Raw genomic sequence first — 25,000 nt, 5'->3', positions numbered from 1 at the left:
CAAACACAATATTTTCAGTGGAGAAATGGAAGTAGACCAGTAAAATCCCATAACCTTGATGTGCTGAAACACAACCACGTGAGTATCACCTGCACATGCATGCAAGCACGTTATTCTTCCATCGATGTACTGAAGTAATGTAAAGAAGTCTCCACCACGGCTCTGGATTCTGGATCTCATTAGTATATAGGGAAGCGTGCGGTGCATTTGGTTAGGTAAGTCTTGGACCGCAGTCAGACCTCAGCAACTCGTGATCTGCATGTCCAGACAAGAATACAAGAATAGCTGCGTTGTGTGGGCAAATGAGCGCACATGTGTGTGTGTGTGTGTGTGTGTGTGTGTGTGTGTGTGTGTGTGTGTGTGTGTGTGTGTGTGTGTGTGTGTGTGTGTGTGTGTGTGTGTGTGTGTGTGTGTGTGCGCGTGTGTGTGCGCGTGAGAGAGAGATAGAGAGAGAGACTGAGAGAGATAGAGAGGGGGACTGAAAGAAGGCTGTGGAAGGGGGGCATGCTGACTTGAGTATCTGGCAGAATGAGGAATTGAGAAGGAGACCACACACTCAGTACTTGTGTGTGTCTGTGTGTGCATCTGAAACTTGTATGTGTGTGCATCTGAAACTTGGGTGTGTGCGTTTGTGTGTGTGTAACCGAGGCTGTGTTTGTGTACTTTCCCCGCACGAGTGGCTGCACGGGACTAGTAGTGGCCCCTTAGCTGGCTCCCCTTTGGGCATGTGGAGAGGGGAGGAGAGGAGAGTGGAAGAGAGGAGAGAAGAGGAGAGGAGAGGAGGGGGGAGAGGGGATGGGAGGAGAGGAGAGAAGGGTGGAAAGAAAAGGAGAGCAGAGGGGGGAGAGGGGATGGGAGGAGAGGAGAAAAGAGTGGAAAGAAAAGCAGAGAAGAGGGGATGAGAGGAGTAGGGGGGAGGAGAGGAGTGGGGGGAGGCTCTTATGCCCCGTGTACATCGGGAGCGACCAACGCGAATGAAGCGACGGAAGTCATTCATTCTCTATGGAGGGTGCGCGACCAGTGCTACCGGAGCGAATTCGCCAGGGGCGAAGCTTCTTGAGCGACCAGGGCGACTTTTGACGATTAAACTCAAGCTAATCTTAAGCGAATTCGCTATGACGCTGTTCGGCGAAAACCAATCGGAACGTTCATATCGAGGAATGTCCCAGGCTGTCAAGACAGAGCCGTTATGTGATTAGCTGAATCAAACATGTCAGTGCAGCGTCCAGAGCGAATAAAACGAATTCATGGCGAAACTTCTTCAACTACCCCAGCTACCCGGTCGCGTTGGTAGCGCTTGATGTACACGGGGCATTAGCGTCTCCCTGTCACATGCCCATAATGTAGTGTCACACGTTTGCCCTCTGTGGGGTCTTTTCCCCTTCTCTAACACTCCTTCATCGCCCTCTCTCAGCAGAAACACAAACAGTGACCAAAATCACACCTCTACAACACGAACGGCCTCTCATCTCTGAAATGGACCTGGAATGTGTGTGAGGGTTCAGATTTAATGGATTCCACATTCTGTTTCAGATGAGAAAGAAATACCTCTGGAAATGAGTTGAAAAATATGTCGTCAGCAACGATGTATTTTTTGCCTGGGATCCTGTTTGTAATTCTCCCTCTGTTGTGAAAATGAAACCATAAATGAGTGTTGCCTGTCTCCTGATGTCCTGTTTAAACTCTCTCTGTCTCTGTCTCTGTCTCTGTCTCTCTCTCTCTCTCTCTCTCTCTCTCTCTCTGTCTCTGTCTCTGTCTCTGTCTCTGTCTCTCTCTCTCTCTCTCTCTCTCTCTCTCTCTCTCTCTCTCTCTCTCTCTCTCTCTCATTTGGTGTGTGTAGGGGGGTGGAGTGTTGTGTGAGGTTGGAGTGAATGGAGAGCTGAGTATGAATATATAGGGGGTTTAATATTGTGTAGTGGCTGTATTGTGATAATGTATGATGGGCAAATGGTGTTAAATAAAGACATTTTAAATCTCTCTCTCTCTCTCTCTCTCTCTCTCACTCTCTCTCTCTCTCTCTCCCTCCCTCCCTCCTCCAGGATGCCCTGGAGACTGCAGCACGTGCGGAGGGGGGGTTGCCCCTGGAGAGGGCCGTGTCCCCCCACTCTAAGGAGATGGAGGAGGAGGGTGGTCGCAGCAAGTACCACCACAGCGTCAGCATGCTCAAGCCTTTCCGCTCCACCAGCAAGTGAGTCCCTCCGCCGCACACAAGGACACTGCAGGGAGATTTGTCATTTGTCATGACTTTGTCATCATCACGTGTACTGTATAAGAGAGTAAAAAAAAGGGGTCTTTTTCAAATTTATTTGATAGGACAGTGTGAGAGGTGGACAGGAAGCGAATTGGGAGAGAGATGGGGAGGGGCTGGCAAAGGACCTGAGCCGGGAATCGAACCCGGGTCAGCCGCATGGCAGGCGAGTGTCCTACCTGTTGGCCACGGCAGGGCTGAGAGAGAGTAGTCTTGACACTGAAACATATTTTATTACTGTTTTAACAACGTCAACCCTTCAATCTTCTTGTGGGATCTTGTAGGATGGAAACGTTGCCGTTGTTAAATTAATAACATATTTTTGGAGCATATACCCAGTCTGCAGAGCATTCTCTCACACTATCTAGCTCAATTGTCTGGCATCTGGGTTGTTTCTTTTGCAGAAGTGCGCTCTCCGAACTTTTAGAGGTTTTCACATGTATGTACATAGCGGGTGAAGTAAGAGATGCAGTGAAATTGCATCAGCTTTGCTCTGGAAGCATGCAGACACAGGCAGAAAGACATATGACTAGTTTAATCTGTATTCCAGTTTCTAGGTGTAATGTGCATCATTCTGGCTCTCATGTGATGCCATTATTGCTGTTTGTTCATTTTCAGTTTAATATTTTGAGTTTTTGAGTTAAATAATTTGAGTTAAAATATAGATAAAAACAGTCCCTCTGGCCCCTCACTTCCAGTAAGTGTTGGGTTTCCCCGGATGAGTAAACATAAAATAGTCAGTCAATAATCAATAGTTCTGTTCTTTCTGTCTTTCTTTCTGTTTTTGTTTGTTTGTTTCTTTCTTTCTTTCTTTCGTTCCACTGTTTAATTTTTTCCATGTCTTTCCCTGGTTGCTCTCTCTCTCTCTCTCTTTCTCTCTCTCTCCCTTTTTCTCTCTTTCTTTCTCTCTCTCTCTCTCTCTCTCTCTCTCTCTCTCTCTCTCTCTCTCTCTCTCTCTCCATCCCTCCATCCCTAAGGCATGAGCACCCGGTGGACAATGCGGGCCTCTTCTCCTTCATGACGTTTAATTGGCTGACTCCGATGGCCGTGCGCGCCCACAGACAGGGGCAGCTGCTGCTGCAGGACGTCTGGCCAGTCTCACAGTGGGAGAGCTGTGAGACCAACCGACACAGGTGAGGCCGTGTGTGTGTGTGTGTGTGTGTGTGTGTGTGTGTGTGTGTGTGTGTGTGTGTGTGTGTGTGTGTGTGTGTGTGTGTGTGTGTGTGTGTGTGTGTGTGTGTGTGTGTGTGTGTGATGCCAGTCTCACAGTGGGAGAGCTGTGAGACCAACCGACACAGGTGAGGCCGTGTGTGTGTTTGATTTGTGTGTCTGCGTTTTTGGGTCTGTGTGTGTGCGTCTGCGATAGAGTGTGTGCGTGTGTGCGTGTACTGGTAAATGCATCTGTGTGTGTGTTTCATTCTTTGCATACGAGTAGAGTTGTTCTGAGAGGGAATTGTCAAAATAGTCAAAGATTGAGACACAAGTGCTTTAATGTATTACCATCCAGATGGAGGGAGAGATATCCACATCCCACATCAGTAATGTGACCTGATGTGATGTGGGCTGCGATGATGATCTCTCGTCTGATCTAGAACGCGTCCATTAGGGACTGACTGACTGATGAGCTCATGCAGAATATAATTAGGCCAGACTGTGAATGACTGACATTCATTTCTGGTTGGCACTGGCAGCACACATTATTTTGTCCTGATTTTTTTGTGAGACAAGTGGGTGAATAGGGTTGCTTAGGGAATTCATGGAAATTCTACCTATAGTTGCCTCCAAGGTGCAATGGATGTGCTATAACTATGTGTTATAGGGCATGTCTGTTATTATTACTAATGTCATGGAAACGCTTTATTTACCCCAAAGGAAACTGAGTTACTGGTTGTTTCTGTGTGTGGGAAAATCTGTGTTGAATGAGTGGCTATGTGTGTGTTTGTAAGAAAAACAGCATACAGTCCCCTCCAAAGGTCTTGGAACAGCAAGCCAAATTTGATGAGAAATACAATCTTTAAAAGTCTAAACCCAGGCCAGAAAGTGGAGCAGTCATGCAGAAGTATCAGCAGAAGTGTCAAAAATCAACCTTATATTCAAAAACTAGTCAACTACAAACGCTATTCTATTCTATTCTATTCTTAATGAACAGATCGTCGTTGTACTGTTTTAAGACTCCTTTAAACATGTGGATCATGCTATGATAAATACCTCTCTGCCAATCGAAATAAAGACCTAAACTATGTACGTATATGTGTATATGTGTCTGCATGACTGTGTGTGTGCAGGCTGTCAGCCCTGTGGGAGGAGGAGTGTGTTGAGCACGGGGCCCAGGCGTCCCTGCAGAGGGTGGTGTGGGCCTTCTGTCGCACCCGGCTCCTGCTCTCCATAGTCTGCCTCATGGTCACGCAGCTGGCTGGCTTCAGCGGACCAGTAAGTCACCTCACAGCAGTCTCCCCCCTCTCTCTCTCTCTCTTTCTCTCTCTTTTCTCTCTCTCTCTTTTGTTCCCTCCTTCTCTCCTTCGCTCCCTCTCACTCACACTGACTCTTTATCAGGCAAAGTCTATGTCTCTCAGTCTCTTTGTGTCGTTTTACCTCAGTAGCTGAAAATAAGGGGTGGGTGTGTGCGTTTCTGCCCACCCATCCAAATCTGCCTCCCCTGCCCTGCCTCTCCTCCGTCACCTGTCGTCTCTGCTGTAGGTAAGTCTCTAATAGCGGGGCAGGGAGGAGTTGTGCCCCACTCTTCTTTTGCCTTCCCATAGCATGCATTGCAGCCAGCACTGCTTCATTTTGAAACTGTACACATAGGTAGATCTATAAGCCATTGCTGTTGTTTGTGATCTACGACATTTGCTATACTTTTTGCAAAGGCACTGCTGGCTAGTCTAATGTGGCTCTGTGAGGGCAACAGACTGAGTGGGAATGTGTCTCAGGTTGAGTATTGCTTGTGTTTTACCTTTCTTCTTATCAGGACCTTTTCAGTGCCTTGATGTTATTTAAGAGACCTGAATTGTTGATCAGTTAAGTTTGAACCTGACAACTTTGGTGCACTCTTTTTTTCTTCAGTTTTTTTTTCAATAGGATTTTCATGCAAACCCAGTACTAGAATGGGTTTTGAAGATGTTCTAGGTTCATTCTAGAGCCTTCCATTCAGGCAGTCAACTACAGACAGGCAGTATCCTTACAAAAATGGCCCCTTTTGTACACATATTTATGCACATTACCGGTAGTGCATATCGATACCAAACATAGGCCGACATGTATATGGAGTGTCTTGGTTCTGTTAACTGTGGAATAATGGTAGATTTGACCTGTTGCTCTGCTTCCCATGCATTGCTGAGGAACTAGCACTCTTAGCTATCGCCCCCTAGAGGCAGCTCTTGTAGAATTGCCATCACAGCAGTCATGCACTGTGCAGGGAGCACTCTACTAGTCCACCGTATCATGCTGTAAACTAAAGCATTTACATGTGGCCAGATGAAAGTCATATCATTTGCATGGGAGTAGTAACAGTTGCAAGTTTGAATCCCTGCAGGACAAGGCTTGCACTGTCAAGATTTTTTTTTTTTTTTTTTAAACTCAGAAAGCCTTACATGAACGGCCTTATCAAGCAGATTTCCTCCTTGCAGTCAACCTTTGTTTGTCTTTCCCTTTTTAAATCTCTTTTTTTTTTTCAATAGCTGCCATAACCGGTCCGCCCATTCTTTTTTTTATTCTTTTTTTTTTGGACTGGGTGGGAGTGCAATGGTCAGGTCAGGCCAGCCTTGCCTGTGTTGTGCAGGCGAGGGGTGTCAGGGCTAACCCAGCAAAAGCTTTTCTCCAAGGATGGCTTCTGTCACAGTCCCTCCCTGGGTTGAAGCAGGGAGTCTCCACTCTCCCTGGCTCCCCGCCCTCCCAACTCACCAACTCCGACTTAATTAAGACGTAAGACTTAATTACTCATTTCTTTTTTTTTTAAAAACATCTACTTTGGCTGCACCCCCCTCCTCCACAGTAATGCTGCAAATGGATTTTTTTGTTTTTATAATATTGTACGAACCACAGATGAACCTATAGCCTTACAAGTTCACACATGGATTAATAATGCATCTTTTTGTATTGCCTTGACTATAAACTATATAGTGATGTGGAAAAGGGGGGGAATGGGGGGGTGGGTATGTGGGCTTTGGCAGGGATCAAGAGTTCCCGGCTGGGCCCGGGTGAGAGACTTGTGACAGAGGCTGTTCTTTAGAATCCACAGGGCATCTGTTTTACCCCGCGGAAGGGCAATAGAACGCGAGATGGGCCCCAAAGCCTCCCAACAACGAAAAAAAATTGCCTGTGAGGTAAGGGCACGTTTTTTCAAGCAGGGCTGGATCAAGAGATATTCTGTTTTTTGTCTCTGTGTTGTTCTCTCCTACGCTGTCTCTCCCTCACTCTCCCCCTCTCTCTCTCTTCTTTCTCTCTCTGCCTCTCTGTGTTTACTTCTGTCAGTATCCTATATGTGATTTTCATGAAGTTTCTTTTTTGATGATAACTGTTGAGATGTGGAATAATGTAAAATAATGATGTCTGTCTTGTTTTTTTGTTCTTTGTATGATGTTGATGCTGTTTTTGCTCGTGCGCTTATGTCATCTCATTTTTAACACCCCATTCCATACGCCCAGCTGCCTGGGTTCAGTTGAGAGTTCTGAGTTCAAGTTTTGAGTGCAGACCTTTACGTTCCAAAGGAAATTGGACTTTTAAAGACTTACCAAAGAGCAAAACCAGTGCCTGGACTGATGTTCCTTTTTTCATAGTTTTATTTTATAAGTTTACGTTTGGTCGGCGGGCCGATAGAACTATCTGGCCTCTCGTAAAAACCCTGAGGATTTTTCTACCATGGACACTTGAATGGCAATGCTAAGTTTCTGTGCCTTGAGTAAAACGCTGGTGTTTGATTGGCCAGTGTGAACATGGCTGCACCTATCAGAGAGAAGCAGGGGAATTGGTTTGGCTTTTTTTTGCCCCCTCTCTCAGATGTGCTACTGAAATGGACAGAAAAATGAAATGACTTAAAATGTGATGTCACAAAGCATTCCAGTGGAAACACACACACACACACACACACACACACACACACACACACACACACACACACACACATACATACCTGGAAGGACGGTTTTGCAATTTCTGTCAAAAAGCCTCCAATGTTTTTTTCTTTTGCTTTGTATTTTCTTTTGAATTTGGTTGAATCATGACAACCCATATTATGTTCTTTCACTAATCATGTTTCTGGGATTGTGTAAAACTTTTGCCGTTTCAGGCCAACTCTTATTATTTAAAACCTCTTTTTTTCACAGTTGCTAATAATAAACTTCAACTGTTAAACCAAACCAAATGGGTTTTGCCGGGGTTTTCGTGTTTGTGTTAATGTGTCCTGGAGTGAAGTTAATGTACATCTGTTCAGGATGACTTGAAGATATTTCCATGTGTATGCATGTGTTTGTGTGTATGTGTGTGTGTGTTAGAGTATTTGTGTGGTTGCGTTTTTGAACAAAAGACATGTTCAGTTTCAGGCTGCTCTCTTGTTTTGAACTATCGGCCACGTAGTGGTTTGCCTTCTGTGTGTCCTTTTGCACTCTCTCTTTTCCCCCCTCTCTCTCTATCTCTCTCTCCATCCCTCCCTCTCTTTCCCTCGCTCTCCTCTCTGTCCCCTCTCTCTGTTCTCCTATAATCAAACTGCTGATGTCAATTTTCAGGTGTTAAATACAAAACCGCGTCCTCGTCCTCTCTGCCCCAACCCTGGTGTGACTGTAGGTATACTGTCTTTGCATCCATCTAAATGCAAAACAAAGACATAGGGGAAAAACAGGGAGGGCAAAAAAACACATTTTTTAAAGAAAAAGTCTTGTTGTGTGAAAGTGTGCAATGTCTCCTTTTGTCTCCCAAATGGCCGTGGTTGGCATTTTTCATTGTTTCTCTTGTTCTTTTCAAAGGACCTTAATAGACAGAAAGGGCCCCAAAAGGTAAATGTTGAGAGCACGTTGTGTGTATACCACCACCACGAGAACTTAGGTTTGCAATCCTCTACCCTCTGTAGACCATAACAGTTTCTCCCCAATGTCTCTAATGATTAGAACCACTCAGCATTCATTACCGAATGATGCTCTTGTAGTTTACACTTGATTTGCGTCTCTGTCTCCTCCTGTAAGTCAATGACTTTTGCAATGATGATTTTGTATTGGTGACAATGATTACGATGATGATGATGATGATGATGGTCATGACGAATAGTGACGATGATGATGATGTTCACAATGATGATGATGACACACAAAACACAACACGGTGATGTTGAGTGTTTTAAACAAACTCCGACCTCTGGCTGTGTTGTGAACGACATTTCTCCGTACCATCAGTCACACGTGTCGCCCTGTGTCCCCTGTCGTCTCCCCTTACTGCTCCCCCTTCCTACCCTCCTCCTTCTCTCTTTCTTTCTGTCGCCTCTCTCCCCTGCTCCCTCCATCCTCCTGTAACCCCGCAGGCCTTCGTGGTGAAGCGTCTGCTGGAGTACACCCAGCAGGATGTGCCGGACCTGCCCTACGGCCTGCTGCTGGTGCTGGGGCTGCTGGCCACCGAGCTGGTGCGCTCCTGGTCCCTGGCCCTCACCTGGGCCCTCAACTACCGCACGGGCGCACGCCTGCGCGGAGCCATCCTCACCATGGCCTTCGAGAAGATACTCAGGCTGAGGAGCTTCAGGGAGAAGACCATGGGGGAGGTGAGGGATGGATGGATGGATGGATGGATGGATGGATGGATGGATGGATGGATGGATGGATGGATGGATGGAGGCGTGGCTGAAGGGACGGAGGAGTGCATGGATGGAGGGAGCAATGGAGGGGCGGGGTGAATAGAGAAAGGGAGAGAAGTTACTGAGGCTAGAAGACCATGGGAGATGTTTGTGGGGGTGTGTGCATGGATAGAAAGATATAGGCAGGCAGTAACTGATGGTTGAGTGGGTGGGTGTGTGAAGGGAGGGAGTGGAGTGTGCCTGTGTGGTGTCATCCTCACCATGGCTTTCAAGAAGATACTCAGGCTGTGGAGCTTCAGGGAGAAAACCTTGGATAGATGGATGGATGGATGGATGGATGGATGGATGGATGGATGGATGGATGGATGGATGGATGGATGGATGGATGGATGGATTGTGAAAGAGAATGAGGGAGGAGTGAATACAGAGACTTCAGGGAGAAGACCATGGGAGGAGTGAGGGAGTGGTGGGTGATGGATGGCAGAATGATGGACTGAAGGTAAGAGGGAATAGTGGGTGAATGGATAGAGAGATAGATAGATGGATGCATGATGCATAATTGGTAGAGGGGACGGTGTAGGGATGAGTGTATTGTGAGAAGGAGGGGAGGATACATGGATAGACAGAAATCAAGAGCGAGTGATGGATGGATTAGTAGATGAAGGGAGGGAGGGAATGCATAAATGGGTGGAATGAAGAAGGGAGGGCAACAACAACTGTGTTGACTGTAGCAGAGCAAACTCTTGGAAAACCCCACCTTCAGTAATGTATCGCAATTTATCTATTGTGGCATTTTTGTAGTAAACTCTGGAAATACCATACTTTTGTCATTAATTACACACATTCTTTAGTGGCATTTCCACTGGGTGTGCCATGAGAAGAACAGGCGGTAGAAACATGTGATCTGGAAAGCACATTAAGGAAATCCCCACATTTGCCAATAGAACATCTGTTAAGTGCAATGCCTAATTTAAAACTCCATCTCTGTGTCTAACTGGAAAATTGTGACCCATACTAAGTGGGCTATTATCCTCAGTTGGGTCATTGTCACAGTGTCACAGGATGGAAGGGAAGGGCCGCTTCAGGATGACCTTTGAGGGTGTGTCGTCATAGCAAAGTTTCAGGAATGTTGGGAGGATGCTTTAGGCCACAGAACATTAAAGCATATTATACAAGGAAGGAAGTTCTGTTTTTCATTGTTGTAGAGTAGACCACATTCTTATCCTCAAACCCAGAACACCCACTGCCATCTTTTAGATGTTGATCTGGTAAATCAAATTTCAGATGGCTGATTATGCATAGCACAAATAACACACACAAGTGCATTGTGATTGTGATTTACAACAATTCATGTTTTAAAAAATATATATATATATTTATGTCCCCGTGGGCATGCAAGCCCGAATGTGGGGGGCTTAGCGCGCTGCGCCACAGCGCCCCCCCAATTATTCATGTTTTTAGTTCTGTACATTGTAGATGTTTGGAGAAAAGTGAGTTATGAGTACTATCACCACAACCCTATGTGAACAACCCAGATGGAAAGTCCCCTCTGTAAGTTAGTTATTTCAAGCAACTGAATTTCATTTTTACATTTTGCTTCTCATCCAAAGGACTTAGAAGAATCAGATTAGATGCATTGAATAATTAGATTCAGTACAGGCTAACAATGCTGTAATGCAGTAAAAACACTTGGCGAGCATGAAGGAAGTTCTTATACAGGGAATTCTAACGTTGTCTTGCTGTGTCCCCCAGCTGATCAACATGTGCTCGAATGACGGGCAGCGTATGTTCGAGGCGGCGGTGGTGGGCAGCCTGTTGGCGGGCGGCCCGCTGGTGGCAGTGCTGGGCATGGTCTACAACCTCTTCATCCTGGGCCCCACCTCACTACTCGGCTCGGCGGTCTTCATCCTCTTCTACCCTGCCATGGTGAGTGTGCGGGTGTACAGTAATTTATTGTAGCAGCGACAGTTGTGCGGATTTTTCTCCTTTTCGTTATTTGATCACGTTTTTAATCCAGCACCTGTTTCTTTGGATGTGTGCGCACTCCAAACGCTATTTACATATTTCCCACAGATGCTACACACACTGAGACCCGTAGTGTAACTTTGGCAAAGCTGGTCATGATCATACACCACCTCCTGAGGTGTAAACCACATGCTAGCTCAACCTACAATACCAGTGTTGTAAAAAATGTTCTCAACGATAGTTCAAATTCTGTACGCATGTACGGTATGTATTTTTGAATGAATGAAGGGGCAGCCATCATTCATAATGTTTAGGGAGGTGGTTTTATGATCAGAGGGTTGCAGGTCCACATCCCACCCTTACCCCTCCTTACACTTCCATCCATGGCTGAAAAGCCCTTGAGCAAGGCACCTAATGCCACATTGCTCCAGGGATTGTAACCCACACCCTGTAAAATAGAGGTAAGTCTCTTTGGATAAAAGCGCCAGTTAGTGTATTGTAATGTAATGTGATATAATGTAATGAATGTTGTGAGGAAGTGATGGCTTCTCTCTCCTTCTTTCAGATGTTCAGCTCCAGAATGACGGCCTTCTTCAGGAGGAAAGGCGTGTCCATCACAGACAGCCGCGTTCAGAAGATGAACGAGATCCTCAACTACATCAAGTTCATCAAGATGTACGCCTGGGTCAAGGCCTTCTCGCAGGCCGTACGCCGTACGTATTGAACGCTGCATTTTTTCCAGAACTGTCCAACAGAAATCATCCGTTTTGGCTTCTGTTATTTCTGATTTCTGTCCTGTGTATATGAGTTCTTTGGCTATTTTTGCTATTTAAAAAAAAATAATAATTTTAAATCACAGAAGTGAGCAAAAACCCCTTGGATTCACATTGTTGACAAAAATGTCATGTAAATGATATACAGTATCATATATATAACAGAACATATCAATGAGATAAGGGGAAATACAGACTGTTGAGGTAGATTACAAGCAGGAAGTCTGTGTTGACCAGTCTTTGTCTGTAACTGGAGGTGCTATTGTTGTCGCTCGTGTCAGGTATCCGTGAGGAGGAGCGTGGGATTCTGGAGAGGGCGGGCTACTTCCAGAGCATCACCGTGGGCGTGGCTCCCATCGTCGTGGTGATCGCCAGCGTGGCCACCTTCTCAACACACATGTTGCTAGGATACGACCTCAATGCTGCTCAGGTGCGCTACAAAAGCAGGAAGTGCATCACTGACTGACAGCAATGTGTGTGTGAGCGTGTGAGAATGAATGTGTACACTTCAATACACGGTCCCATAGTGTAGGGAAGTTTCACTGCGTCTACTTTGATCTTATTCAGTTGCAGTTAAAGTGAGCATGTTTAGTCTGTTAAGACATGGCCCCTTTTAGAAATTTGCTCTAACCAGAATGGTAATGACCAGGGCTCTAAATTAACACCAGCCAACCAGGCAAATGCTGGTAACATTTCAGTTTGACTGGTAGAAAAGACCAACTTACTAGCCACTAGCTAGTGAGATAAACGTACAGTATACAAGCCATTTTGGCTGGTGATGAAAAAAGTTAATTTATGGCCCTGGTAATGACCAAGGCATAATGTATTACTAAAGACTCCGTCATGTCGTAGTGGTGCAGTACTATGGTAGTTAAGTATTTTCATCGACTATGCCAGTGTTCCTCTGGCGTAACAGTGTGCATTATGAGGCTAAATGCAGAGCAGAAGGATAAGAGTGTTTAACTCTCTATCTCTGCATCTCTGTGGAATAAGATTATCTGATGTCTGTCTATTATGATGAGTGTTTAATATCTGTCTATCATGAGTGTCCAATATCTGTCTATCATAAGAGTGTCTAGTATCTGTCTTCATAAGAGTGTCTCTGTGTTTCAGGCATTCACTGTGGTGACAGTCTTCAATGCCATGACCTTTGCCCTGAAGGTCACGCCCTTCTCTGTGAAGTCGCTGTCCGAGGCAACGGTGGCCATGGAGAGGTTTAAGGTGAGACCAGTGACCTCTGCTTCTGCTCTTTACTGCTGATGGAAAAAACACTTACAGAACTGATGGTGTGTAGGAAGCTTATGGAAGTGATGACGGTGGGGTTTTTTTTCCGACAGGTATTTTTTCACTTTTGCAATGGTGAAGAGAGTTGGCTGTGGACACAGTCTGGCATACAGTAGAGCTGACGAGGCTCCTTTACTCACTGCAAAATGAATTTTGCCGCATAACACTTCGAGAGTATATAATGACCAATTGGAATATGTTGAATGTGACTCTCCAAGTCTTGAATTTATGTAGGCCTACCGGTAGCCTTTTCAATGATGATAACTTCAGACTTAGACTAAGAGTTCTTTATTGTCCATTAAACTTACATCAAATGACTCTCTTTGGTAGTGACATAAAGGCACACAAAGGCAAACACATATCACACTCAACATACCCAATAATGAATACATAGATATTGTGCCTCCCACCACCTTGATTAGCGGAAAATTCGGCAGGAACCACTGAACCCACTCCAACCTTCATGTCGCGCTCTATTTCCCCCTCGCGGCCCCTTTATCCCTGCTGTCAAATAGTTTCTGAGTGGGCAGGCTCTTGGTATGAGGTGGCTAGCACAGTGCTGTGCCATACTGGACATCAGTTGGCAGGACATCTGTGCGGGTCCAGCTAGTTTGCCCTGGGCACTGGTAATCCATGGGATCGGCCCAGTTAGGTGTACGTGTGTACATGGGGTTGTTGGTCTAACTGCGAAGGACATGAAAAATGTGCTGAATTCACATTCACAATTCACATTCAATGTGTGCGTGTGCGTGTGCGTGTGCGTGTGCGTGTGTGTGTGTGTGTGTGTGTGTGTGTGTGTATTAGAGGCTTAGGGAAGGGGGTGTGGGGGGTACTCACGAGACCTTTTTGAGTCTCTATTTGATCTCATCTGTCCTGACACAATACCTGGCAGTATCAACATCAGATGTCTTTGTCCCAGGCCTAGCCAAAGCTGTCATCGACCCTGACTGGAACTCACGCCACCTCGGAATGCCCCAAACAAAAGAGTTCTGAGCGTGTGGAATGAACCTGTAAGGGGTGTGACGGAGTGGTTTTGGGGCTCAGTGTGGTTTAGGTGTGGGGGGGTGATTAGTATTTAGGGATCAAGCTCTAGTTGGGGTGACGTGGGTAAGAGAGCGGGGTTGCCACGGCAGCATGTCGAGGATTCTGTGGGGCTTAAATGCCAAGCAGGAGATCAGGTGAAGATAATGCAGGTTGGGGAGAGACGGACGGGGGGATGGGAGGTGTCTTTTTGGGAGTTGTGCTGGTGTTAAGACTGGCTGGAGTGTGGGTGGGTGGGTGGCGGATGGGCCGTGCCGGGGCGGGGCGGGGTATTATGATAGACGGAAGCCTGCAGGCATGCAGGAATTATGTGTATGGGGAGGGAGGAGCAGGGGCCGGTCAAATCCCTTTGAAAGGTTTCAGAGTGAGTGAGCAGTGCAGGACGGCTGAACCTGATGAACCCAGCTGAACCCTTTGCCTTTGCTGTCCTGACTCACTGTGCAAAGCCTCAGTGTGTGTGTGTGTATGCGTGCATATGTGGGCACATGTGTGTGTGTGTGTGTTTGTGTTTGCTTGTGTGTGTGTTTGTGTTTGCTTGTGTGTGTGTTTGTGTTTGCTTGTGTGTGTGTGCGTGTGTGTGTGTGTGTGTGTGTGTGTGCGTGCGCGTGTGTGTGCGCGTTCGTGCATGCGTGCGTGTGTGTGTGTTTGTGTGCGTTTGCGTGTGTGTGTGTGTGTGTGTGTGTGTGTGTAAGACCATAAAGGCCACTGGGGGAGTGAGAGAGTAGTCGCACGCACACATGCACACACTCATTCATGCACACACGCACACACTCATACATATGTACGTCGGCCAAAATGAATATTTGATACCCTATCTCCTATTAGCTGCAGGCCCAGTCTCAGTGTCCTTTCATGCGGAGACATATACGACGGCCCGGCCAGAGTTTCCCACAAAGTAATTCTCATATCACTTGATATCCTCTGGAGAGTAAAAAAAAAAATGTAGTCCTGAATTACGATTTGGGTATATGCAACAATGAGGCTACGTCAGGGAAAAATTAAATTAGCAGTTTCTGACGCAAATGAAAATTTAGAGGGAATCTTAAAGGAATCTTGAGTTATGGGACAGTGAATGTGTCACATTGTGTTGCTTAACATCTGTCAGGGCTCATTCATACCCTGCAACTGTATTTCCGTCCATATTTTTTTCCATTTGTTAATGCCATTATACCTTCCGTCCATCTTAACCCATTTTAGCCTAAGCCCTTTTTGGGAAAAACTGCCCTTTCCCTATTAAAACCTAAATATCTCGGCCTCCGAAGCACATAAAAACATGAAATGAGTTGCATTTAAAAGCTAGAACCTTCATTTTGCACTAGAATGCGTTCAATAAAACAGCTCAAATCTCAAGAACCTGAATGCAGCGTATATGTCGCTCCAGGACACGATGGGTTAAACACTGGGATGTACTTTTCTACTTCTCCTGTCCCCTCTCCCCCAGAGCCTGCTGATGATGGCGGAGGTGGAGATGATCCGTGAGCGGCCCCAGAGCCCCCAGGCTGCGGTGGAGCTGTGTGGTGCCAGCCTGGCCTGGGACATGGTGGGCCACAGCGCCCAGCCCACCCCCCGCGGCACGCCCTGCGTGGCCCACAACAGGCGGGTGCAGCACCGGCTGAACAAGAAGAACCGTCAGCATCAGCACCAGCAGGAGCAGGAGCAGGAGCAGGAGGGGGGTACGGAGCAGCAGAGCAGGCAGCTGCTGGGTGATGGAGCGCCCCCTAGCCCCGAGCATCATCAGCAGCAGGAGAACCACCAGTCCATCCCAACCATCAGCCAGAGACTGCAGAGAACACTGCACTGCATCGACCTCACTGTGGAGAAGGTGTGTGTGTGTGTGTGTGACGATGGGGAAAAAGTGTGGGTGTGTGTGCGTGAGTGCGTGCGTGTGTGCACACAAGAGAGAGATGAGTCAGTTGCCATCTGTGAAGCGAACTAACACTAAACAGTGTTCCGAACGAATCACTCTTTTAATTGTGTGTTTTACTTCTGCAGGGAAAGCTGGTGGGCATATGTGGCAGTGTGGGCAGTGGGAAGACCTCCCTCATATCAGCCATACTGGGACAGGTGAGCACACTTATTAACCGTATGATCGAAATCAACATTTCACAACTTGAATAGAATAGAATATAGTAGTAGAATAGGAAATCAATTCTAGAATGTGGTATATAAGGGAGCAGAAACTGGCTAGCTATTCAAAATGATGTCTGCTTGTTAATATCTACATAGTGTTCACTGTACAGTTCTCATGTACATTTGATTTGAAAGAACCATTCCGGCATTATGCAGTCAAAAGCAGATTAGCAATTGGGAAGATATGGAAATGGCCATAAATTGGCCATCGGTTGGCCATAAAATGACAGATTGACTTTTCACCTTGAGGAAATTGCGCTATTGTCCAAGGCAGTCACTAGTGAGATCCCTTTGGCAGTGTGGAGAGGTGAGGAGACAGCCAGGCAAATTAAAATAGTTGGCCCAGATACGAGTGGGTCAGATGGGCAGGGCACATGGCCCAAGGCCCCCTGGCTCTGGCTCCAGCTCCAGCTCCGGCCAGTACAGTAAAGCATTAGCATAGCACAGGACATCATCCAAAACAGTTTTGCTTTGGGACATTCAGCATGCTGTCAATATCCTGTTGGTCAGAACAAGGTCAACAGACCTATGTAGCGTGCAAACACTCCAAAAATCAGACCAGTTACTGTCGGACAGAGAGTCACGTCATGTGCACACAACTAAAATATGTTTGTTCGTTTGTCTGATTTTACTAATGTAGCATCAGAACAGTTTGCCATTCTGTCTGTCTGACTTTCCAACGTTACATTACAAGACATTTGCGTTTGGTATTTCTTGTCCATCTTTGTAAGGGGCTGAATTATGTGTGTGTCTCTGTCCATCAGATGGTCCTGCTGGAGGGGACGGTGGCAGTATTCTGCCTGTCAGCCTTTCCGTTCAAGCTCTTGAACAGTTTTTTTCTGCAAAAGCTAGGTCTAGGTTCAAGAACTTCAGTTTCTTACAACGGAAATCTTTGGATGAATTCAAACAAATTAGTATTTTGCCCTGCCTGTCTGTCTTTGTAATCACCTCATAGAGCAGAGGTTCCCAACCTTTTCCAACTTGGGGCCCACTTTAAAGTTTTACATATGTTTTGGGGCCCACCTCTCACCTAATAAACAATAAAATGCAAATAAATCATCAACAGCACACACACAAACATTATTTTGATTTTTATAGCATGATTTCAAGGCCCACTTGTGATAGTGACGTGTATGTGTGTCCCTCAGATGACGCTGCTGGAGGGGACGGTGGCGGTGGATGGGGACTTTGCCTACGTGGCTCAGCAGGCCTGGATCCTCAACGCCACGCTGCGAGACAACATCCTGTTCGGCAAGGAGTACGAGGAGGAGAGGTGAGTCTGCCAGAGCATAGAGGCACTGTTGAGAGGCGCAGTAGCTGGAATTCCCTGTCGAAATGCAAAGTTTTTATTTTCCAGCTGTTGATTGTTATCAGACTCTGAATTAGAGTCATTCAGTAGATAGAGAGGTCCTTACCATCCTTACCAAAATGTTTCAACACAAAGCTGCCAAACACAGCCTGTCCTATTCACACGTAAGGTGGTGTTAGGGTCAATCATAATTGCTACCAGTCACAAGACAGATGCCCACTCCCATGTTTAGGTCAAGCCGGCAGGCAGGCAAGGCAAGGCATGCTGTCTTGCTGGTTGTGAAAGGCCAGTGACATGGCTGTCAGACAGCATAGATAGATAGATAGATAGATAGATAGATGGATGGATGGATGGATGGATGGATGGATAGATAGATAGATAGATAGATAGATAGATAGATAGATAGATAGATAGATAGATAGATGGATGGATGGATGGATGGATGGATGGATGGATGGATGGATGGATGGATGGATGGATGGATGGATGGATAGATAGATAGATAGATAGATAGATAGATAGATAGATAGATAGATAGATAGATAGATAGATAGATAGATAGATAGATAGATAGATAGATAGATATCTTTATTTAGATAGATTTTATTGTCCCCAAGGGGAAATTCGTTCTCACCACCATCAGTCTGCTGTTGGCAGGGAGGGCTGCTGAGTGTTTATGGGGGCCTGAGTAAGTAAGCATGCGAGAGGCACCAGGCTTGCTGAGTAGGGAGAGGACTCAGATGATGGGTGGTGTATGGGTGTACACAGTATGTGGTGTGTGTGTGTCTGTGGTGGGACGGGGTGGGGTGGGGTTGTCACAGTGCCATGGGGAATGTGGTGACCCAGATGGTGTGACTCGGCAGTACCGTATATGCAACATAAACATCGACTCAGCAGTCCTTGGTATTGCTTGCCACCAGCAAATGTGGGCACTGTAGGTCAAACCATGGCCATATGACGTAATGTAAAATAGGGTATTTTTGCTATATTGTATGTGCACACATTTCATATAAAGCTGTAGATCAGGTAATATTACTATAAAATGTTTATTATATACTGTTGTTAATTACACCATATTACAATGGTGTGAAAACACAAACCAATGTACACATGCAATATTATTGGTCACTTGATAGGGGTTATTGTCCATTGTGACTTTAGATAAACTATCAGGAACAGTGGTCAATCTCACAGTTTCAGATCAAGCTAGCAGTTCCTCCGCTGTTCTCAGCACAAGGCCTAATTGATGAGAGTGGAGGCAAAGCACATCCGAGAACAACAGGGGCAGGCCTAAAAGACAATTCACAATGAGTATAAAAGGACTGTTTGCTTTCGCCCAATTTCGTTTACAATGTTTTGTTTATTTTGTCTGTGTGGCATTCTGTAGCCAGTCCGCACCCTCCTAGTGATGCAACACCTTCAGCTCTGCTTCTAGTCAGGCCAGGAGTACAGTAATACAAATATCGTTTCTGAGCTTCAGAAACATTGGGAACTCCTCCCACTTTGTCGGGAAGCAAACAACCAGTAGCAAACGAAGGGAGGCGGGTCAACCATGCCGTTTGGGAAATGTTAGTTGTTATGCTCTTGGTCAGACCAAGTCTCGAGGTTTGAAAGTCGATGATAATCAGGCTAGGCGTTCTGAGCCTGGCAGCAGAACAAATTGGACATTGGGGCCATAATGTGGTTGAGACAGGCTTTTCTTTTTCACTTAAGTTGATTGTCCTTTTTATCCTGAATGTGACAAGGTCAGATTGATGTCCACCAGACTAAAATCAGCCTACCATAAATAATCACCCAGAAAAACATTTAGATGAGGCCGTCTTTCTCTGACTGGGTGGGAAGACAGTGAAACTCTTTGTTTTGGATGAAAGAAACCACACACTCTTTTCCTGATGTCAGGTTTATCAACCAACAACACTGAAGACTGGAAAATAGTGTTTGGTGTCATCTTGTCAGTGGCACCTCTAGAAAGAAGTCCTGTTGTTCGTTGGTTTTCCCTTTTTGAAATAGAGCTTTTTTGAGTGAATGCTGAGGCTGTGTCCTGTGTCTGTAATCATGGGTAGTACTAACCTGCACTACATTTCAGAGGTCCTGCACATTTTTTTCTGCTCTCTATCTGTTCTACATTATTTGTATACTGCTGTACTCTATACTACTGACCCCTTACTCTGCACTTGCTTGAATTGCCTCCTTGTAAGTCACTTTGGTCAAAAGCGTCTGCTAAATGTAATGTAATGTAATGTGTGTGTGTCCATTAGGTACCAGGCTGTGCTGGGTGCCTGCTGCCTGAGACCGGACCTGGCCATCTTGCCCAATGCTGACCTCACAGAGGTGAGAAATGAGATGCTCTGGTTAGGGTTGTGCCGATAGACGATATCATCGTCCATCGGCGATGGACAGCTGGCATCACGATGGACGGCAAACATCGTGATGCCAAGGAATCTTGTACTTGTGTATTTTTGAAGCCGCTGCTATAGTAATCATTACGGTACTTGACATCACATTACCGTAAAATCCGTAGTAGTAGCAGCGGTTTTCAAGACAAGTTGTGAACACAAGCCCCAAGCGGAGTGAATTATATAACTACGAAAAAACACAATGGAATTTTTTTAAAAAAACTTGTGAACTAAGCCCAACTATTGTTTGCTGCAGATGTATGTAAGTAGGCCTAAGTGATATCGTTCATTTATTTCTGTGACCTAAGTTGTTGACTACAAAGGGGACTCTTTACGCATTACCTAGCTGGCTCCTCCGGAGTAACATGACGATAAGCAACACGTTCGGCAATTGCGACAGTTTAACATTTCATGTTTAACGGTTCACCTCAAAATGTTTAATCGCTATTCGCGGTGGAGATGTCTTGTGAAGCAGCCACTCAAGAGTGTACACTTCTGATAAGCCCACTGTCAATAAGGTGAGCAAGCGGTTCCATGTCCGCCCACTCGTCTTCATGGCTTCACCGCCAGAACTACTTGTAGAACTATCCATTGATCAACTCCATTGATGAGGGGAAAAAAAGTCTCGATATGACCTAAAACAAAACATTCCGTATTCTAGTGCTAGGAATTGACAAAGTCGGGGCTAAAATCCATTGCAAAGCCTCTCGAGAGGGCACGCAATCACGCATGGGTTCTCATCTCTTTCCCATTTAGTTTTCTGGTGAGCGAGAGGGGCTAAAGTTATAGCCTAGTAGCCTGTGCAAAAACGCAGCGCATAGGTCGTCTTAAAGTTACACAGATAAATAACACACAGATGTAACAAATGTATTGACAAGTCTCCCAAAAACGCCACGCAATGAACTGATGGTAAAGTAGCAAGCACTGGGCTTGCAGGTGACACGGGAGGAGAGACGAGAAGGGCGAGGGGGAGGGGTCAGCGGGGGATCTCTGCATCTCAGCGACCATCTCACAAAGCAGCTGAGCAAGAACGCTGAGGAGGTTTAAAAAAAAAATCCCCCAGAATGTAATAATAATATTAATATATTTCACTTACTCTTAAATTAAATAGAATTAAATAATAACTTAGCTGAAGATGAATAATAAAAATAAATATAAAATATATCAATATTTTTATTATTATTATTCCACCCCCCCCCCGAGACGATGTCATCGTCCATCGCATCATCTCACTGTAAACATCGTCAGCTGTCAATTAGGGGGACATCGCCCAAGCCTAGCTCTGGTCTACTACAATTTCTACTTATCCACTGTGCCTATACATGTGAAAGGTTACTGATAATTGAGGATATTATAGTATTTAAGTGAAGTGAAACAATATGTTTCCCTTTCTTTGAGATTCAAAAGAACTAATTTGACTCTGAAGAGCAAATTCCATTTCCCAAGCTGGCGGACTGTGGGTTAAAATGGTCCATTTAGGCTAAATAGCGCCCTCTTTTGGCAACATCAATTTAATTGTGGTGGATTATGGTGGTGTGCTGTATGTGAATGACTAGAGCTATAATGAAAAATGTTTTGTTTTCATGGAAAAGCTGAAATAGGTATACATGTGGATGATAAAAAATCATATTGGGGCGAAAACATTTTCTTGTTATTCAAAACAGACAATCTTTTTTAACATCTTTTTTTAAGCCAGCTAGTGTAGAGCTCAGATCCCCTCTGTTGTATGTCATCCAAAGAAATGTAATTATAGGTTTCTAGTATGTGGTCATATGCTGCATGCCCACTCAACATGTCCTTGTATGTCCTTCAGTCCCTGATGCCTTCATTGTTTAAAATACTGTGTAGGATTAAGTTTAGTTTAAAAAAATAAATAAAAATTAGAGACCCCATCTGTTGGTCCTTTCACCCTTTGCTTTTGTTTGTAGATTGGTGAGCGTGGTGCCAACCTTTATATCATCACTGCGTTGCCGAAACCTTGAACCTTAGAAAAAAATCTTAATAAACATTATATTACATTACATAATAAACATTAAAGTTGGTTATTAAATCATTTTTCATATGTATGATCAGTAGTACTTCTTTATATTTTATAAATAATTTTATAATGAATAAAGAACGAATAAAGAAACAATTTAAAAATATAGTGGAGATACATGGAGATTTGCTGGACAACGACGATATTAGGATTACAACCAATCACATCTGCTGTCGCTTCCCCCCATTCGTCCCATGTCCCTTCCCAGATTGGCGAGCGCGGTGCCAACCTGAGCGGCGGGCAGAGGCAGCGTATCAGCCTGGCGCGTGCCCTCTACAGCGACCGTGCCATCTACGTCCTGGACGACCCGCTCAGCGCCCTGGACGCCCACGTGGGAAACCACATATTCAACAACGCCATTCGGAAACACCTGCGGCAGAAGACCGTCATCTTCGTCACACATCAGCTGCAGGTCAGCTATTGGCATGCTTGATGGCGTGGCCATCATGGTTTCAAGTTTCAAATTCAAGTTTATTTATTTAACAAAGGGACAGCATATATTTCCAGCATTTAAACAAATTGCTAAATATACAATATTGAAGCCATGAGGCTAATTTCCATCCATTGGTGTAGCTTATTTCTCTGCTTAGTAGCTGGTGGACTGTGACGAGGTTATCTTCACACTGAGACTTAAGATAAAACCTCACTAATACTGTTTATTATTACAAATACATTACATCGTTAAGGTATGAAATATACACGTATTGATAACTGATGTTTGTGTGTGTAGTACCTGGTGGACTGTGACGAGGTGATCTTCATGCGCGAGGGCAGCATTACGGAGCAGGGCAGCCACGAGGACCTGATGGGCCTCAATGGAGACTACGCAGCCATGTTCAACAACCTGCAGCTGGGGGAGGCCCCACTCATAGAGGTCAGAGGAGCTGTTATTATACTACTATTATTATTATTATTATCATTATTATCATTTTTATTATGATGCCACCCATGTTCAACAACTTGCCAGCCGTCGCTCGTAGAGGTAAGAGGAGTGGTTATTGTAATAGTATTATTATTGTTGTTGTTGTTGTTGGTATTGTTGGTATTGTTGTTGTTGTTTTTGTTATTATTACGATGCCATGTTCCACAGTTTGCTGCTTTGAGAGCCACTGCTCATAGAAGTCAGACTGGGGTGAGCAGTGTGCCATATTGTATAGTACTGTACAGTGGAGTTACAGTTATAGCATCAAGATTACAATATACAACCACACAACAATAATAATAACAGAATAATAGTACCATAATGGCTGTAATAATATCAAGAAAACAAATCCTCCACATTGACCTAATTTCCAGTAGACTGATTTATTTGTTTTCTGCTAGAATAGTGGAGATTGTCTTCTTAATGTACATATAAGAAATTAGTCTTTTTACATATAATTTCACCTTTATTTCTCATAAAGGAACCAGTGCCATTAATGAACATAGTATTATTTAAAAACAAAATGGAAATTCGCCCAATTATCCTTCTAGTCAAGGTGAGTTTCCAGACTGTGGAGGTTAATAAGTTCCGGATGGTGCTTGTTAAGTGTGTTCCAGCAGGGCCGCTGACAGCTTTGGCTGGGCCCAGGACAAAGACATCTAAAAGGGCCCGAAACCCAATACATACAACGTAATGAGGATCCAATTCTGGGACCCCACTCTCCCTGGGCCCAGGACAAGAGACCCCTTTGCCCCCTCCCTGTCAGCTTCCCTGTGTGCCAGTCTGGGCTTTAGAGAGTTATAAAGCCGTGCTGCCCTGCTCTGTTCTGTATTTTCCTGCTGTCTGCACTTCACTTCATACTCTGGGGATTTCACTAATTAGATCATCTTCCTGTCTGATGATCTCTGGGCTCGTGAGGATTCACTAGCTCAGCAAATGCCCGGATCAAATCCAGTATGTAGAACGAACATAGTTTTTTTTTAGTATCCAGTATGCCAGAATGAACATCTTTTTTTCCAGTATAATTACTGATTACTGAGGGAGGAAATTATCAGAGTGGTATAAACTCTATTTTTAAAGGTTTGAAATGTGTGAGGTGTGTGTTTTTTATTTTATTTTTTATGGTTAGAGTGGGTTTTTTAAGTTCTGTATGTGCTTTTGGTCTTGCAGATTCCTAATAAGAATTCAGGCAACTCCTTGAAGAAACCACCAGAAAAGCCAAAAGCTGGATCAGTCAAGAAGGACAAACCACCCAGCAAAGACAATGGTAGGTTGCAACAGTACACAAGTTACACCACCCAGCAAAAACAGTGGTAGGCAGCTACAGTCCATAAATTACTGTACACATTACTGTGCCATCACTGTTGGGCAAGTTACTTAAACAATGTAATACATTACTGATTTTATGTTACCGGTACTGTCTTTTCAAAGTAATCCATTACATGACAGTATTGCCATATTTAAAAGGAATGAGACAATAAGTTACTCTCACCAAAATCACTAAATATGGGTTTGGCAATTTACAGTGTACTGTAAATCAAGCTCGTCAGTCATGACTCTTTCACTCCCATCCAGGAGGTGTTTCGGCAGCATGCAGAATAAAAAGTGATAGGTTCAGGAATAGCTTTTTTCTGACCCACCACACTGAACACCATTAAAATCCAGGTTTCAGTAAAATGTATTGTAACTTAAGTGACTAGCATTGTAACTAGTATACGTATTATATTACCGTGATCAACCTTGCAGTTGCTTCGGTGTTCTCTCTGCAAAATCTATGACATACTTGATGTCCTCCGCGGGCTGATTAAGTCCAGGACACAGATGGAATTTTTATTCTACAACTCAACAAAAAATGTGGATGTTTTCAGAAGTGTCTGTTGTTTTAATAGATGCTGTCTGCTCTGTTGCCAACGAGGATCTAGTATTTTCACAGCGGTTACTGTAAATTATTTTGTTGTTCTCTTCATTTACATCTCTTTATTTTGGTTTGTTTTCTTTAATCTACTTTTATCCATTTAAGAGTATAATATGACCCGTTTGTACAAATTGTTTTAATAAAGTATCCTTAAAATTCATTCTCTGCAAAACTCTAATGATAAGAGTGCATTCACCAGTGGTTTCC

At 44.7% G+C, this 25,000-nt stretch overlaps 1 protein-coding gene across 4 annotated transcripts in view; it reads left to right on the top strand.

The window, feature by feature from the left end:
• Positions 1–25,000, top strand: part of abcc5 (ATP-binding cassette, sub-family C (CFTR/MRP), member 5) — a 50,546-nt gene that overhangs the window by 10,529 nt on the left and 15,017 nt on the right. For 2 of the 4 annotated variants that reach the window (XM_063205537.1, XM_063205536.1), the window contains exons 3-17: positions 2,040–2,188; positions 3,226–3,381; positions 4,534–4,678; positions 8,754–8,987; positions 10,773–10,946; positions 11,551–11,698; positions 12,040–12,188; positions 12,872–12,979; positions 15,525–15,905; positions 16,076–16,147; positions 17,362–17,486; positions 19,781–19,853; positions 22,165–22,368; positions 22,687–22,830; positions 24,049–24,145. In XM_063205537.1, coding sequence (XP_063061607.1) covers positions 2,040–2,188; positions 3,226–3,381; positions 4,534–4,678; positions 8,754–8,987; positions 10,773–10,946; positions 11,551–11,698; positions 12,040–12,188; positions 12,872–12,979; positions 15,525–15,905; positions 16,076–16,147; positions 17,362–17,486; positions 19,781–19,853; positions 22,165–22,368; positions 22,687–22,830; positions 24,049–24,145 — 2,359 coding nt within the window. Of the gene's footprint in view, positions 1–2,039; positions 2,189–3,225; positions 3,382–3,512; positions 3,547–4,533; positions 4,679–8,753; positions 8,988–10,772; positions 10,947–11,550; positions 11,699–12,039; positions 12,189–12,871; positions 12,980–15,524; positions 15,906–16,075; positions 16,148–17,361; positions 17,487–19,780; positions 19,854–22,164; positions 22,369–22,686; positions 22,831–24,048; positions 24,146–24,992 lie in introns of those variants that run through there. The other 2 variants (XM_063205535.1, XM_063205538.1) reach the window with 2 other exon arrangements.

The sequence above is a fragment of the Engraulis encrasicolus genome, chromosome 8 (assembly GCF_034702125.1).
Source record: "Engraulis encrasicolus isolate BLACKSEA-1 chromosome 8, IST_EnEncr_1.0, whole genome shotgun sequence".
Classification (NCBI taxonomy): Eukaryota; Metazoa; Chordata; class Actinopteri; order Clupeiformes; family Engraulidae; genus Engraulis; species Engraulis encrasicolus.
This window is presented reverse-complemented; position numbering and strand designations above follow the sequence as displayed.